The sequence below is a fragment of the Saimiri boliviensis genome, chromosome X, assembly GCF_048565385.1.
Source record: "Saimiri boliviensis isolate mSaiBol1 chromosome X, mSaiBol1.pri, whole genome shotgun sequence".
NCBI classification, from domain to species: domain Eukaryota; kingdom Metazoa; phylum Chordata; class Mammalia; order Primates; family Cebidae; genus Saimiri; species Saimiri boliviensis.
In genome coordinates this window covers 53,440,551-53,457,603 of record NC_133470.1, presented here as the reverse complement: position 1 = coordinate 53,457,603, position 17,053 = coordinate 53,440,551, and the positions used below count along the sequence as shown (strand labels likewise).

General features: G+C 43.6%; 2 protein-coding genes across 13 annotated transcripts in view; both read left to right on the top strand.

Annotated features, from left to right (window-relative positions):
- The window catches only part of ARHGEF9 (Cdc42 guanine nucleotide exchange factor 9), a 378,000-nt gene that overhangs the window by 245,206 nt on the left and 115,741 nt on the right, over window positions 1-17,053 (top strand). For 2 of the 12 annotated variants that reach the window (XM_039475470.2, XM_010351687.2), the window contains exon 1: window positions 2,364-2,454. The exons of 5 other annotated variants lie outside the window; for them this stretch is intronic. Coding sequence is in view for 4 of the 7 variants with exons in the window: in XM_074391855.1 (XP_074247956.1) it covers window positions 2,457-2,465 (9 nt within the window). In the remaining 3 variants the exon portion in view is untranslated. Of the gene's footprint in view, window positions 1-1,542; window positions 1,603-2,089; window positions 2,466-17,053 lie in introns of those variants that run through there. 5 more of the 12 variants (XM_039475469.2, XM_003940954.3, XM_010351689.3 and 2 more) reach the window with 4 other exon arrangements.
- On the top strand, window positions 2,102-2,398 carry LOC141582803 (uncharacterized). Its single transcript, XM_074391856.1, has one exon. It carries the CDS (start codon window positions 2,102-2,104, stop codon window positions 2,279-2,281), a length of 180 nt encoding a protein of 59 aa, XP_074247957.1. The 3' UTR covers window positions 2,282-2,398.

Sequence of the window (17,053 nt, the reverse complement as noted above, 5' to 3'; positions counted from 1 at the left end):
AATCTAGAAGAGTGGTTTTCAAACTGTTTTGACTATTACTTGTTATATGAAATAGATTTCACATTACAGTACATTTATATTCACATATAACTGTAACAAAAGCTTCACAAAACAGCATTTATCCTAACTATATGAACATTTTCTATAAATGGACTCATACGAAAGCCTTTTGCTCACCTCTTTCACTTAGCATAATGTTTTCAGAGCTCCAAGCTCATCTATGTTTAGGATGTATCAGTACTTCATTCCTTTTTATTTTTAAATCATACTTCATTATATGGATATACCACATTTTGTTTATCCATTCTTCAGTTGTTGGACATTTGAATTGCTTCTATCTTCTGGCTATTGTGAATAATGCTGTTATGAACATTCATGTATAAGTTTTTGTGTGGATGTGTTTTCATTTTTCTTAGGTATATACCTATCTGTTCAGTCATATAGTCCTAGAATATAAGAGCAAAAAGGCTCTGAGAGCTCTCTTGTATAGGGAGTCCTTGGTTTTAAGGCCTAGGGAAACACGGAAATGGTTTTTTTCTGAGGTGAGGGTTATGAGGTTTCACTGAATTATCAGGTAAGTCTAAATCCTCATTGACAGAAGGGAGACAGAAGACAGACTCCTGACAGGAAAAGGGAATGTCCCAAAAGTCATACAGCAAGCTTGAGGTAGGGCTGAGAGTAAATTTAAAACATTTTGGTCTCTACTCCATGGCTTTTTCCCACTTAGTCCAGACACCAGGTCACAGAGCAGGGCAATGATTACAAGGAGATTGCAAGTTGTAGAGAGGATTTTCCATGGCGAATGTTTAACCCTATGCTGACTTCTCTTTATAGTACCCATAATGCTGGGCAAGTGCAAGCTAACTGTCCTAGTCTGAAAAAAAACATAATTAAGAAAGGAAATCTGACCAGGTAAGGGCAGTGGTATCAGGGAAAGCCAAATAGGATGGGATTTGGAAATTCTGTCGTGTGTCCCTGTGATTCTGTCCACAATACTGATTTGTTGGCTTTTTATAGCTAATTGTGAGTTTAAATTCTTAGGCAGTCGCCAGAGGCACCTTTGCTTCCTCCTTGGCCCAGGCTCCAAACAAAGTGGTTACTAGGTACATGCCTTCTCCCCAGCTACCTATCCTTTTTTCTCCCCATTCCTTCTTTCTCCTCCCCATCCTTTTTTCTGCCTTTCCCCACAATTCTTTCTTCATTATCTTCCCTCTCTTCTCCTTCCTCCTCTTAGTCTTTTCTTCTTTTTCTCCCTCTTCACGTGGTCTCCTCCCGACACGCCCTCCCCCTGCATCTTTTTGGGTCCCTTCCTTCCCTCCCCCTTTCCCAGTCCTTTTCCTCTCCACCTCCCTATCCCCCCTCTCAACCCGCCCCCAAGAAGCTCCCCACCCCCAAACCAGAACTGGTGGCTGGTGACTCTCGCCTTTCTGGATAGAGCAAGCTTGCTTGGGAGCCTTGGGCCCTCTGATTGGCTGCCGCGGCTAGCACGCCAGCGCAAGTCCCGCCCCTGGGGAGCGAACGTGCTACTGCGGCACCTGTTATTGGTCGGCAGGTCTGTCAGTGGCTCTGGCTGCGCCTCACGCAAGCGCCCGCAGTCGCTCGGTGAATAAAAGGGCAGCCTACGGGCTGAGCGGGGGATGGGGAGAGGAGAGGGAGAGGGCCAGCAAGGCAGGGATCGAAGGAGTGTCTGGCATCCGGGAGCCCAGCGGAAAGAGAGAGCCAGCTTAGGAAAGCGAGCGAACTAAAGGGAGTAGGGGAGACCGAGACTGACCGGTAGCCAGGCAGGCGGACGGACGCACTCCCGGACAGACTGACTGAGCAGGCGCCGGAGAACCACTCACAGGTTCCTCCCGCCTTTCCCTTTGAAAGCTAGGATTTTGCCTTTCCCGTGGCGCCCGAGAGAGAATGCTGGACTTTGCCGACTTCAGCCCGTGCTAAGATTTCTCAGCTAGGGAAGAAAGAGCAGCCCAAACCTGAGAAGGGGGGAACCACGTACCCCTGTCCCCATCCCCCTCCCCTCCCCCCGACTAAACTCGGGCGCCAAACCCAGCCCTTCCCTAACCACCCGACTTCCTCCTCTCCTTTCTAGCATGGTGGCTGTATGGACAGTCTGACAGAACAGAGACTGACATCTCCCAATCTGCCGGCCCCCCACCTGGAACACTACAGTGTTCTGCATTGCACCATGACCCTGGATGTGCAAACTGTAGTCGTTTTTGCCGTGATTGTAGTCCTCCTGCTTGTCAATGTCATACTCATGTTTTTCCTGGGAACGCGCTGAATGGAGTCCAGCCACCTGAGCTGTCGCGAACTCTCGCTTTGATTTCATCCCAAGAGCCACCGAGAAAAAAAAAAAAAATCAGAGACAGAGAGAGACAGGGAAAGAGAGAAAAAACAAGCTTTCTTACTCAGGGGGGAAACGTTTTGAGCTTCAACATGGCCTCGCTGTGATATGTATGACGTTGGTATATTATCTCTCCCTAAATCTTTTGTCATGTCTTGTGTTTTAAGTATGCCTGTGCATATAGTTGCCTATTGCTTGAATGAAATTGTTGATGAAGAAATGCTTTCTATTTAAGTGTGCATGCGTGTGTGCATTTTTAATCTATGTGGCGTTCATGGAGCAAGCTCTGTGTCCTTAAATAGTGGCTTTGCTGTTTGTGGTGTCTTCTCAACTCATTTCCTTGAAGACTACCTTTAAACTCTTTCAGGGAATTTTAGTCAAAATTTCTCTCTTGCCATCAGGTGTGCATTTTGGTTTGTTTGAGGGTAAAGGGATTTGTGGAAGAGCATGATGAATGTTTGACATCGTAGGAAAGACAGTGTTTGCACTGGATATTTAGAGGGAAAATAATGCAAGGAATGGATTTAGGGAAAATGATTCTTTAGTCTCTAATGAGAAGCAAGAATTTGGGAAGTGACACGGGTGTGTTGTGCTGGCAGTTGGTGACTGTGTCCTTTGAATTTCAATTTGCTCTCCAGGGTTCACAGTTTTCAATTTTGAAAGAAGCCACCTTTAAAACACTTATTAAACCTTAAAGCTTTAAGACATTTAAAATGTCATTTTCTTTGGAATCATGGAATAGTACATAAGAGCATTCTCTGATTTTTTGAATTGGCAAGAGAGGACTTTGACAGGAGCTATTTGGGCTCCCTTTACCAAAGATTGTACCCCTAGATTTGAGTTTGGGGATATTGTCCGTCTCATCCAAACAAATAAACAAACAAAAAGAAAAAAACCAACCCCAAAACCAGCTCTTTACCCACCTTGGGAAAAATAGTATTTGGATATGGCTCCTTTGGGGTAATCTTATTTGCAATGTTGTTCTTGAACTACATTTTAAATATTACTTGATAAGGCTGATGAGAAAGTGGGGATGTTATTGTTTGCTCCCTTGTTACTTTAAGATCAGAAGTCTCTGTAATTGAAACATTCCATAACAAACTGTAAGTCTGTAATGTGCTAAATTAAGAGTTGTCAAATTTTGGTGCTAAATTTGAGCACCAAAACCCAAAAACGTCTAGATGGAATGGGATGAGAGCATGGAAAACATGAGCTGGAGGCAACATTCCAGTTTGAGATATGACTGCTTATCTGTATCAGATGGTAGTGGTAGTTGCTGTTATTATTGCTATTGCTATTATTTTTATATTTCTGTTTCCTCTGAGAAAGCTCTTGGCAGAGCCAGGAAAAAATGTCTTGGATGCCAGTCTGATGATACTTGTTTGTTTTTTTCTCCTGTGTTAATGTAGGCAGGCCTTTCCCATTCCATTGCTTACCTGGCTTGAAATAATGCCATTTATGGCTCCTGTATTATATTAGTGAATCAGGGCACATCCACATCCACACACATGCTCCCCCTCCACCCATGTGGGTGGCTGTTCATGTGTGATGTGCAAATCTCCTGGCATTATGCTGTCAAGTTCCATGTCTGGTTGTCAGTCTCTTTGGAAATGATTATGAAAGGAGAGGGGCTGTGAAGGGGGCCCTTGAAATTGTCCTGGCCACAGGACCCAGAGAGTATTATTTAATGGCGTCAGAGGGGGTTTTGGGCCTCAAAGCATGCTATCGTTGACTTGGTGTGGGTGAGAAGTTGCGGTTTTGGGGGGGGTTAGTATCACGGTATAAATATGACCTGGGAAGTTTGCTGGCATTGATTCTTGTTAATTATTCTTTGGTCCCTTTGTGAGGACCCCCTGGGTGGAACTGAGAACCTATTTCTTTGCAAAGGTAATTTAGTGAGTTTCTTTTTTCCTTAGCTCCAGTGTATTATTTAAAGTAAGATTATATCTTGTCCGGGCACTTCGTTTTGATACAGTATTGGAGAGTGGGGAATGGCTCTATGCTGGGCAGCTGCAGACCTGTTTTTCTTTTTTCTTTTTCTTTTTTTTTTTTTTTTTTTCCCATTCAACAGCTGTTTGACCTTGGGCAGTTTTCTTCCTCCTGGGTGGGTTTGGGATTACCGGTAATATTGGCATTTTGTGATGGTTTGACTAGGTTACCTCCAAGTTGTTGCATTTTATGATTTTGTGACCCCTAGGCACTTGAAGTCAGAAGGACGAGTGAAAAGGAAAGCAAAATGTTAATCAAAGGATGATGGGAGGAGGTGAAGAATGTCTGGTACTAGAGTCTGGATAACAAGTTTAACCTAAGGGATTTTTTTGCCTAACTGTTTGGGAAGGAAAGTGGGACAGCAATAAGGGAATGCCTTTTGACTTTTTTTCCCCCAAGGGGAGAAGGGGTCTCTGAGACTAGTCTTTGATCCAGGTTTATGACTAAGTAATGTCACGAAATGCCTTCTTCTCTGTGAGCCTGACAGACCTTTGGCAGAAAGCCTCTGGGAGTGTGTGTGTGTGTGTGTGTGTGTGTGTGTGTGTGTGTGTAGGGTGTGTGGCAGCATGTTCATGGGGGTGTGTGTGTGTGTGGGAGCACACTCCTGAGTGTGGATGTGGGGTGTGGTGGTAGGAATGAGGAAAGACAGTATTGAGTTCCACAGTTCTGAATGGCCTCCTTGTGCTAGAGCCTGTAAGGATTTCACAAGTGCTGGGATGGATGGGTATCACCCATGCCAGTCCTCTTTTCACCACCTAAAACCCCTCAGGCTAGAGAAGTGTCTTGAATGAGCCCTTCCGTTAATAATTTAGCTGTTGAAATGGGTTAGCACTTTTAAAATTGTCTCCAGGCAAATAAAGGGATGTTGCTAGCCAGATGGCAGGCCACCCTCTAGCAACCAGAAGGGAATTTGAGAGTAGAGAACAAAAGGTAGCAGTGTGACTTTTTACTTGTGTGAATCCTAAAGGTTTGGCATTTGTCCTTCAGACTTGTGAGGATATTTTTCTCTAGCAAAAAGAGAAAAGAGTGGGAGAAAATGAGAAATGCAGCCCAGAGGAGTGGAGCCCTATGCATTTTGACTTGTCTTCTTTTTTCCTTCCTCCTCTGCCTTCTCTCTTAATCTTTCTGCTTCTCCCTTTCTTCCCACCCCTGACACCACCACCTCCTCCTCCTACTACTTCCCCACTGTAAATGGGTGAGAAATAAGAAAGAGAAGAAGGCTTTTCCTCTCTGATTTTTCCCAACTTTTCCTAGTAAAGCTCTTTATTCCCTTCCCTCCTCTCTGGTACTTTTAAGCAGAGGATAAGCTTTTGCTACGTAGGAGGGGCAGAACCCCAGCTTAAGGATTTTGGCTCTCAGATCCCCATCAAGGAATTAAAGAAAATGCCCTCTAGTTGTATCCTAGCAACCCCTGTATCACTGAGCACCCACTGAGCTCCAGAGCCCACCCTTTAAAGGCCCAGGCACCAACACCTCTAGAGAAAGGGGGCTGGCGCCTAGTGGGACTTGGAGAGATGCTTTTGGGGAGGGGAAAAGAAAGAACAAAATCCTAATTTCCTACAAATGCCTGAGAAACATGTCCACAGCAGACATAGAGAGCCTAGCCTCATCCAGCTATGAGATTATTAGAAAACTCCTGGGTTCAACTTCCTTTCTAGTCAGTCCCATCTCCTTAAGATTAACTGTGCCATTTCACTGCCTAGCTTTAGTGCCAGAAGCTCTGCAGGCCCTGAAAAAAACAATTTTTTTCCACCCTAACTTTTGGCTGCATCAGGGAGGGGGTGAAGTGATATCCTGGTGGGAACAAACTGAACAGCACTCTTCTTCCAGTGAGACAGCCTCCATCTGTCAGAACCTACAGTGTGCTTGTGCAGTGTGCCCCAATTTTGTCTGTGGCTTGGGGAATCCTGATCAGTCTAGCTTTATGGAATTTAGGAATTTTTCTTTCTGTGGTTTTGGTATAGTAGTTTCTGAGGAGGGAGGCTGGACAAGTTGAAAGAGCAAGTTTGATAATGGAGCTGGTAAATAGGGCTTGGGCCCTGGCTTAGAGTCTCTCACCCACCAATGTGTGTGATTAAGCTGCTAGGGAGCTGCAGGATCCCAGCAAGGCCGTAGGTGAGGTGCTCTTCTGCCTTTGAGGTAAAGCCCAGATTGAGAGCAGCCAGAGAGCACAGTCTGGTAGTTTGAGGGATAGTGCCAAAGCATGTCTTGCTCTTTAGCCTTTGTCTGCCATCTCAGCCTCTGGTCCCTTGGCCTGCAGAGTGCTTGATCCAGGCAGGGATTTGAGAATTGAGCTTTTTCTCCCAAAATAACTGCCTCCTCAGAAGACCTCCTACAAGGCATCTGGATCTACCTCCAATGGCTTTGCCCCAAGAAATGGGATGGAGGAGGGGAATCTTGGACTCCCTAGCTCTTATTTCCAGCTCTGCAACTTGTTCTAGGCCAACTGAGTCTCCGACTTTCCAAGAATCCTTGATGAAAGTTTAGCTTCTCCAATATTTGCCCAGAGTGTTTCCTTTTGTCCTTAGGTGAATCTAGCTCTGTAGAGTATTTAGTATATTGTCCTTTGCTCTAGCACCAAAGTACAAAGGGGAAAAACTAGAAGGGGAAGAAACTAGAGGGGAGAGAAGGCTCAGGAAGCAGTCCAGTAATGACAGTACTAATAACTCCTTATCAGTGCGTGAGTTTACAAAGGAAATTCACATCCTTTCTTTTGAGCATCACATCAGCCTTGTGAAGTGGGTAGAGATGATTGTTATTTCCAGTCTTACAGATGAGGAAAGTAAAGGTCAGCAAGATGTTGGAATGGGAGTGGGTCTGTCTTTCAAATAGAGAGGAGCGTCAGAGTTGATCATTGTTAGCTAGTGTGAAGTTGAAAGTAGGGAGGGGGATTTGTGAGTCATCCCTGAAGTCATACTAGCTTCCTCAGCTGTTCACATTTTTAGTGCTTTTAAATTTTCATTTGTATCGCACTTTTGCTCAGAATTTTCATTCTATAAAATGCTATCTTTTTGTCTTTAATATACATCGAAGAGTTCTATTTAGTTTTATGAAAACACACTATTTGGGATCTTCAAGGTGAAAGGCCAGTGTGAATTGCTGTAGCCTAAAATACAGAATGTTTTGAAGGAACTGTAGTTTTCATACAATTGTTCTTCTCTTTGAAACACACTTATTTTTATATATTTCTTTAAAAATGTGCTGCCCAGAACTGTTCATGATACTGCAGGTGCCATCTGACTGAGATGAAGTACAAAAGAACTTTGATCTGTCTGTGAAATGTCTAATAATGTAGCCTTCTACTGATTCTCAACCCTCACTGAACATTCAGATCACTTGGGAAGCTTTTTTTAAATACTCATGCCAGGTCTCCTATCTGAGAGATTCTGATTTAATTTTCATGGGCTAGATCCCAGGCAGCTTTATTTATTTATTTTTTATTTTAAAGTTCCCCGAGGTGATTCAAATGTGCAGCCAGGGTGAAGAGTTACTGCCTGAGCCTTTTGAGCATGTGCGTCCAAACCCTTTCCTGTCTAGTCCAGTCCTAACTTTCTTGTGAAGTTAGCCACTTTAGGCTTTTTCCAACCAGAGTTGTTACATTTTATTTTGTTATGTTGGTCCATTATTCTAGCTTTCTGTGAATTTTAAAGTTTTCATCATGCTGTGCAACAAATTAGCATTGTGCAACAAATTAGTCCCTTCTAGCATTGCATCAGTTAAACTCTGTTTGGTTGGACTATTGTTCTAGCCTTTGGATTTTCTTAAATTTTTTTTCTTCATGTCATACAACAGGTTAGCAGCCTCTTCTAGTGTAGCATTATTTGAACACTGAATAAATGTCATTTGAGTTGTTGATTCAAAGAAATATTCACTATGATATGATTAATGCTAGCTCCTGTGTCACCTCACCAGAGCCCCTCTTGGAGTTGGGACTTGTTAATTTTTGTATGTATCTGGTCAACCAGATACAGGTGCAGACTGCACCTGGCTGTGCCAGCATTTATCTACCGAGGTGTTAATGTGAATAACATAGCATGATAGATTTGTTCTATGCCTTGTGGGCGTCAAGATTTGCTAGGTTCATAGCAATCATCTGCCAAACTTATAGCCCCATCAGAAAAAGGAGTATAAGTTACCTGGCCTGTTTCTCCTGGTAAATCTGGTTGCAGGCTCCAGAATGTCTTGTTTTCTTTCTGTGCCTACAAACCGAATGTTTCTAAAGTGGGTTCAGAATTTGGCTGAGGGTCAGTACTACAACTGTAGTTTCTGTGTATTACTTTCTCCTCTTCGAAAAAGCAGGACATCATGGATTTAGCTTTAAAACAGAATATATTTTGTGCTCAGAGTTTCAGAAACTCTTTGTGCATGTTCTTCTTGTTGTTTTGCTTAATTGTTACCATTAACCCAGTGGTTCTCAGCCCTGGCTGTACATTGGAATCACTTGGAATATTAAGATTAACAGCAATTCCTAGAATCTTTGGGAGCGATCTGATTGAGTTGGTCATGGTAGGTTCCTGGCATCAATATTTTTCTAAAAGTTCCCTGAGGTGATGGGAATGTTCAGCCAGGGGTGAGAATGACTGCTATGGAATGCTTCATAGGAAATGTTAAGCTCAGCCTGTCTGACTTATCACACATGTGACGAGGCAAGCTTCACAGATGGTGAGATTTTATTCTAGGACTGTGGGGGCCTTGATAAGTTCCAGGGGCTTGTGCTCACTCTAAAAAGGAGGAATCAATCCTAGGGAATGAATAGTCTGGAGACCTAATTGGATTTAAAAGAATAAGCTGTGAAATGGTTTGAACCCTTCAGGAATAAAAAAAAAATCAGTTCCTACACATTTGCTATAATAGTGGGGAGGATTCTGCTCGTTTACTAGTGACCTCAGGCAAATTACTTCTCTTCTCTGAAATTTGGTTTTCCTCATCTGCAAAATAAGGATAGGTGGATTCAATGACTTCAGAGATTTCTTCTAGCTCTAACAATATGTGTTTATTTTGTGATTAATATTAATGATCAACATGATTAAGGATATTATTGTTATTTAAATCTAGCAGGTAATCCAGAGATCCATTTTAGCAGATTTAGAATGCACAGGATGGTTTTAAGGATAGCAGTTTTAGGTTTCTTTTAGAACAAGTGAACTTAGGTTGTGTTCTTTGAGCACACACTGGCTGCCAAGCAGGGAAGGAGACTGTATGAACACGCACTGGCTGCCAAACAGAGAAGGAAGTGGAACAGTGAATTGAGTAGCAAGGGTATGCCAGTTTGGGATTCTGTTTATTAAAGAGATATGTCATATGGATAATTGAGAATTGCCTTTCATAGATATAGAACCAGTCTCATAGGTCTGAAAAAGATGGATTGCTTTGACATTTCAGAACCCCTTTCTGGAGTATTTTAAGTAGCCATTTACTTGGTTAATAATACTACTTCTTTTAATAAGAATTTCAGCAAATAAAGTTTCCTGTTTATTTCATTGGCTTCTTCCTCAAACCTAAAAGTAATTAAGAAAGTGAGGATCATAGAGATTAAGCAGCTTACTCAAGGTCACACAGGTAGTGGTACTGATTAGTGGTAGTGGTACTGACCTAGAACCTAGGCGTCTTGATACCACATCCTGCAGTGCTTCTGGTATAGCCTGCACAGTGGACTCTGTGGTCAGGATGCAGTCATGACTCTGAGAATTAAAGGGATTCTACTGACATAGAGCAGTATTTAGGAGGAAGTTTTGAAGAAAGGAACTGAAGGGGCTACGTGGAGGAAGAAAAAAGGTTTAGAGAGGGATGTGTTCAGGCCAGTTTTTATCTTGCCCTTATCACTTTTATGTGCTAGTTCCCGGCCCCTGATGGGAATTGACATTTATCTTTGAGTACCAAGATTTGAGTGTTGGTAGCAGAAAAGAAGGAATGTTGTACATGCATGGCAGAAGAATAGCATATGGAAGGCAGACTTACAGTAGGAGAAAAAGCAGGAAAAGTTCTTAGGAGCCCTAGGATTAAGTCCTGGCTCTGTACCTACCTTGCTGCCAGATCTTGATCAAGGTTCTTCCCACCTAGGCCTCACTTTCCATGTCGCTAAAATGAGAGTGTTTTCAGTAGAAGAACCATGTTCTCAAATGGAATTTTAGCTAGAAACTTCTGTATAAAACAGGAAAAAGCACAGCTGGTCTGGTTAAAATGAGCATGGGGCAGGGATGGAGGACAGAGTCTAAAGTTCCAGGCAACCATCCCTATGCAGATTTTGGTCACTAGGGGAATTGGAATTAGAAGAGTGGAGATGGCTCTGCCAAGCCTAGCCATAGTGCTTGGGGAGACAAGAGACCCTTGGATGGAGTTGTGTGATGGGGGTGGGTCTTTCATTTAAGTGACCAGGATTTACAAAGAATCACTTAGGGGCAGATGTTAAAGTACCTAGTAGGACACACTGCCCCTACTCCTTGTTTACAAGTGAGAAAACTAAGGCACAGGTGGGGAAAGGGACATGTCCAAGGTTGCAGTGATGGGTCTTGGATTCTGATTCTTTAAATTGGGCTCTTGCCAGCTGTAACTTGCTACCTCCCCTATAGGTTCCTGGCTCTATGCTCCCTTGGCTGAATCAGAGACCTGAATGCTCTTTCAGGTTTGGTTGGAGAAAGCAAGCTGACTAGATGCTGGGAGAACAAGAACATTATGTAACCTCCTGGAGGGGGAGCAGGCCTGTTAGTAGTCCTTAGAGTTCCAAAGAGTGGGATGGGGGTGAGGGGAACAGAGAGTCTCCTGCCACATTAGCTCTCCTGAGGCAAAGAGCAGTAGATGCAGCCCTGTGAGTGGCCATCTACCCTCAGGGCTCAGAGGAGGCTGGCACTGCACATCCATAGCGAGCTCTGGGAATGGCTTTGGCAGCTGATTTCTCTGCCTGCCTGCCTTCATTAGAGAAAGGAAAGCCATGCACCTCCGTGCCCAGCTGGCTGCAGGAAGGATGTACTAAAAGCCCACCCTCCTCCCCCTCAGAGTGTGGTGCCTAAAGGCAGTAGCTACTTTTAGCTGAACCTCCCACAGCCTCTCCTCCACCCACTCTCTTCCTCCTCCCTCTGTGAATTGTGCAGGATGGCAAGAAGGCTGAGTAGTGGGTGCCTTGGCATTGGGATAGAGGCAGAGGAGGAGCTAGGCATCTCTAGGAGGGGCTCTGTTAATCCCAGTATGGCAGGAGGGCTCAGAACAAAGGCAAAATAATGAGACTGCTTTGTGCTTACGATCCAAAGGGAGTGGAGAGATTTATTAATTTCCTTTGGAGCTTGCAACCAGCCGAGGTGCTTGTCTTGTAAATTTAGACTGAACTACGTGGGAAGACACACATTCGGATTAAGAGGAAAGCAACTGGGGATAGTGGATACTCACTTGATTCTTGACTATTCCTCTTGAACAGTCTTAGGTTTTTCACTGTGTTTTGTACCTCATCTCACTTGATTTTCTCTATGGCCCTATGAAGTGGATAGGGCAGAGATTATCTCCAATTTACAGATGAGAAAAAGAATGCTCAAAGACTTATTGTCACATGGCTGCTTCCAGCCTGGTTCTGGGTTTAAGCTCTGGAAGTTATAGTGCCACTTAAAGTCACTGCAGACAGCTATATTTTCTAGAAAAGAGGATGCTGGAGCTGTCCTGCTTCTAATCTCCTTATTGTGGAAGCTGGGGAACTAGGCCCAGAGAAGAAAAGGACTTGCCTAAGGAAATGTAGTACATTTGTAGTAGTGCTGGAATTAGAACATTGCCTGGCAAGCATGAATTCCTGGACCTACGAGATGTGCAAGCCGCTGTGGTCTTTCAAGGGTTGTTTGGGAAACTTGTATGGTGTAATGGAAAGCAAAGTATCACAGAACTAGGAGTTTGTTATTTTTCAGTTCAGGCAGAAATCATCTGTGGATGACTGCCCCAGTGGAGGCCTGTCACTCAGTAGGCCCTCTATAAATATTTGGTTGAATAGATGTACACATGGGTAAAAAGGAGGTGTCAATGTGAAGTCATTTGCTGTGTGACCTTGAACAAATCCCATTGTCTCTGTCCCTCATTTCTCTCTGTCATCTTTGGAGGACTCTTTTTACTTCTCTCTCTTGGAAGAAGAAAGGCCCTATGACCTGGTCCCTGTCTTGGGTGCTTGGAGGAAAGCTGTTTTGTTTTTTGTTTTTTTTGGGGGGGGGTTGTTTTTAAATAAGCTTTCTTTTATTTATCCCAAGCTCCATTTCCCATGCAGTCACACACATGTTGCTATGAATAGCACACTGGCTTTCTCTCTCCTCATCTCCTACAAAGTTAAAGGAGGAAATCTGAAGAAAGCCAAATTAATTGTGTTTTTATTTAGCACTTTCTTAATTTCATCAAGCCATAAACCACCTAGGTTCTTTGCAATTAAAAAATAATTCTTAGCCCCTAGGTCCTTGGCTAGGATTTGTGATAAGCATGACTGGGTTTTCATGATATGATCAAAAATTGTTTTAGAAATTGCAGATTCTTGCCCAATGAGCTATGCAGAACAAATCAACACTCTTCACCTGTACCTGCATAACTTTGTTTGGAAACATCTCACCGCTCTGGGGGCACGGCAAGAAGTTAAAGACTATCATACAGTCTTCTGCTTCTGACACACGTTCTTTTCTCCATTATATTATGAGGTGGCCAAGGCCAAGATTATTCTCCCAATTTTATGGCTAAGGTAATTGAACCTCAGTGAATTCCTTTGATTGACTCAGGTCAGTACTACATCTTAAAGGCAGTGATATGCTAGGAAGAACATAGCATATACAGTTAGGTATTACCAACTCACCAGTACTAAGTGTCTCTGGGCAAGCAATTGATTAAAATTCCTTCTGTAGTTTGCTTCTATGTATTTTGTTGTTTGTTTGTTTGTTTTTTGAGATGGAGCCTTGCTCTGTCACCCAGGCTGGGTTACAGTGATACAATCTCAGCTCACTGCAACCTCCGCCTCCCAGGTTCAAGCAATTCTCCTGCATGCCACCACGCCCAGCTAATTTTTTTATTTCTAGTAGAGACGGGGTTTTGCCATGTTGGCCAGGCTGGTCTTGAACTCCTGACCTCAAGTGATCCACCCACCTCAGCCTCCAAAAGTGCTGGGATTACAGGCATGCACCATCACACCTGGCTCTAAGCATTTTTACAAAAGTTAATCAAGATAGAAGAAAGAAGGCAGATGCTACTGGATAACTGAATAGGTTGGCATTGAACCATTAATTGGTACTTTGGTGCATCTGCTGGATCTACAGTAAATTCATCTGGATATCATATTGTCCAGGGATACATGAGAGGCCCTTCCAAATGAAGAAAAGTGACCCCAGATTCTGCAGTCTTTTGTGACCTACTCAGTTTGGATATTTTCTCTTTGTGGGTCTGTCTGACCATATTCTTAAAGACTGGGCCTTGAGCCTAAAAGCTGTCTCTTCACCATTACCAGTTTCAATGGTCATCCCAAAGGATAGGGAAGAACAATTTGGATAAACTACATGCCATTTTGCCTGGCCTTTGGTGAAGATTGTATGCCATTGAGGCTATATGTTTATTCCTTTTACTCCAGTTGGTTCAGGCCACTGGGAAAATGAGTGTAGAATGACAGACAAGAATAGGGAGACAACAACCAATAATGTGCTGAGAGTTAGAGGGGGCCTACCTGGGTTGAGACATCTGCAGATGCTAATCCACATGCACATATCTAAACACTGACTCTTTGTGGTGTTGCAGGGAGGGAGCAGAGTTTGTCCATAATGCTTAAGCTGAGAAGTGACTGGGTAAGACTGAGAGAAACCCATGCATTGAGCTCCTTCCTTCAATGTACTGCTGGGGAAACTGAGGCCTAAGGAGAGGCAGGAACTTGCCCAAAGTCTCAGAATTTGTTCTTGATCTTTGTCCAGTCTCTCTGTTCAGCCATTGGCAATTTACCTTGTATTTGTGAGGCTCTTTAGATGAATGAAGGGTGGCTAAGCCTCTTGGGAAAAGCACCTATGATTACCACATTCAGGAAGTGACAGAGATGAAATTTGAACCCAGGTCTTTTGTCCTGCCTGAGAGCAGATTGACCCAGACTTGAAGGAAAGCTCCTAGAAACAAACTGGTGGGGAAGAAAATTGGTTCAGCTTTGCTGTCTATCCATGCTCTATGCCCCTACCTTCACATACACATATATGATAGATCATATGTGACGCACACTTATGCATACTTAGACACATGGAATGTATATGGGACACACAGATGGAACGCATTTTCACATCAACACACTTGGAGCACACACATTCAGTTAAACATGGGAGGAATATCACACTTGTACATTCTCAGCACAGGCAGGGTACACACACACAGGAACATACATGAGGGATGCTTGTACACATCTGCATGTGTGATTAGTGTACATGGATAGATATAAGGCACAATTGTGTTCCCACATACATATGGGGCATGCTGAGATTCACTCTCAGACATACTCTTACCCCAGCACATGTGCTTCTGTACCTGAGATACACAGTCCTAAAGACAAATTTGGGCATACAGTACTCCACACTTGAGTGTTGAGTCACTCTTGAACACATCTATGGGACACATTCACATGCCCCACACAGCCTTTTGTGACATATTTTGATGAAGAACACATCCTTCCCTTAGGACTTCTAGCTGTCACTTTCTTCCAAGTAGGCATGACAGGGTACTTGTCCCAGCTGGTAGACCTCCGTAAGTTTGTTCTGACTTCCCTTTAACCTTGAAATTAGACTTGAGAGGGCAGTAAGCTCATTAAAAATGGATGTTTAAGCCGGGCGCGGTGGCTCAAGCCTGTAATCCCAACACTTTGGGAGGCTGAGGCGGGTGGATCACGAGGTCGAGAGATCGAGACCATCCTGGTCAACATGGTGAAACCCCATCTCTACTAAAGATACAAAAAATTAGCTGGGCATGGTGGCACGTGCCTGTAATCCCATCTACTCAGGAGGCTGAGGCAGGAGAATTGCCTGAGCCCAGGAGGCGGAGGTTGCGGTGAGCCGAGATCGCGCCATTGCACTCCAGCCTGGGTAACAAGAGCGAAACTCCGTCTCAAAAAAAAAAAAAAGAAAAAATGGATGTTTAAGATGGCATGTGTTGTAGAAGGCTCTGTAAGGCAAACAGTTCAGAGCAGAGCCCTCAGATGTGAGTTAACAGGCAGATGCAGAAGAATGGAAAAAGCAAATTGTCACTGATCAATGCAGAAAGCTTGAGCCTGTTTCTTTATCCTCCAGTTCACTTACAAACCATTGTGGAGTGATATGGTTATGAAGCAATGTCTCAGAAGGCCTAAAGTCACTGAATATTACAGTTCATCTTTCTTGCAAATGAAATAACAACCTGGACTAGAGCAAATGTATCTAAATTGTGGATGTTAGGGTGTGAGGGGAAGTGATAGGATGCAAAGTGGGAGATCCATTTGGGCAGTGACCCACCCTCTCCTGGGTTAATGGCTGCCTGAGACCAGCACATCCTTAATGACCACAACCTAGCCCCTAGGCACAGCAGCTTGGGCCATCTGGCCCCACTAATGAAGACATCTATTTTTAGAGTGCCTCAAGCTGGAAACCAGGTCATGGTGTCCTGGGGAAGCTTTTGTGGTCCTTGATACCAAAGGCTGGAGCTGGAAAGATGGGGCCCTAGATTGGGTCTGGGTAAAGGGTGGGAAGCAGGGAAATAGGTAGCTGGAGTGTACCAGGCTTGTCTGGGAACAGCATCCTCAGAGCCTCTATTGGGTTACTATTAACTATAATAACCTCATGTCCATTTTTCATCTTTGGCTTTGAGGTCAAGAAACATGAATTTCAGTTGCTACTCTGCCTCTTGCAGTCTGTCTCAGTCACATTCCTTTCTCTGGTCTGAGTCTTACCTGCTTTATTTATAAAACATCCAGTATTGCCCCTAGATGATGGAAAGGTCCAGCTAGGCTAAGAGTTGAGAAGATATTTTGAGGATATACTTTTCTCCACACATAAAGCTGCATCATCACTGTCCCTAAACTGGATTGAAAGCCTGCCAACAATTAGACCGACTCCTATTGGAGTAGTTGTAGACAAAAGGCCAAAAAAAAAAAAAAAAAAAAAAAAAGGAGCCAATAGAACACACCTTCATGGAGTCAGGTTGGTCAGAGTCATGCTGAAATTACCCCCACCTATACAGATGCTTTTCAATCCCAGGTCAGTCCTTCTGTGAAAGAAAATATTTGCAACATTTAGGTGGTCATGTAGGTTTGGCTTCTCAGGAATCCCTTAGGTAATGAGAGAAGGGGAGGTGTCCGGAGCAGGGACTTCTTTCTAAACTAGGAAAAGCAAGGCCATGGCACCTGTACCTGCCATCTGCCAGAGGAGGCATCCTAGAGTGCCAGTTCTGGCTCTTACAAAGTGTTTGTGCTCATGACCATTTTATCTGCTTTGCTGAGGAACTAGACTATGTAGTTCAAGTTTCCCCCTGCTGCAGACATTGTGTGCAAAGTTCTCCTGAGCCTCAGTATTCTGGTCTGTAGAATGAGCTTAACCATAGTCTCTCATAGGAGTTTTAAGTGCAAGAATTCATTGTGACATAGGATGTGAAAAGTGTCTCGTAAAATGTTGAACATGGGTTCCTGCTGTTTGGATTGTTAAGATTTGATCCAGATTGTGAGTACACAGTTTGGAGGTAATTGAGAAACTTCACTTTATTTCTCTACCCCTTACCTATACTGTT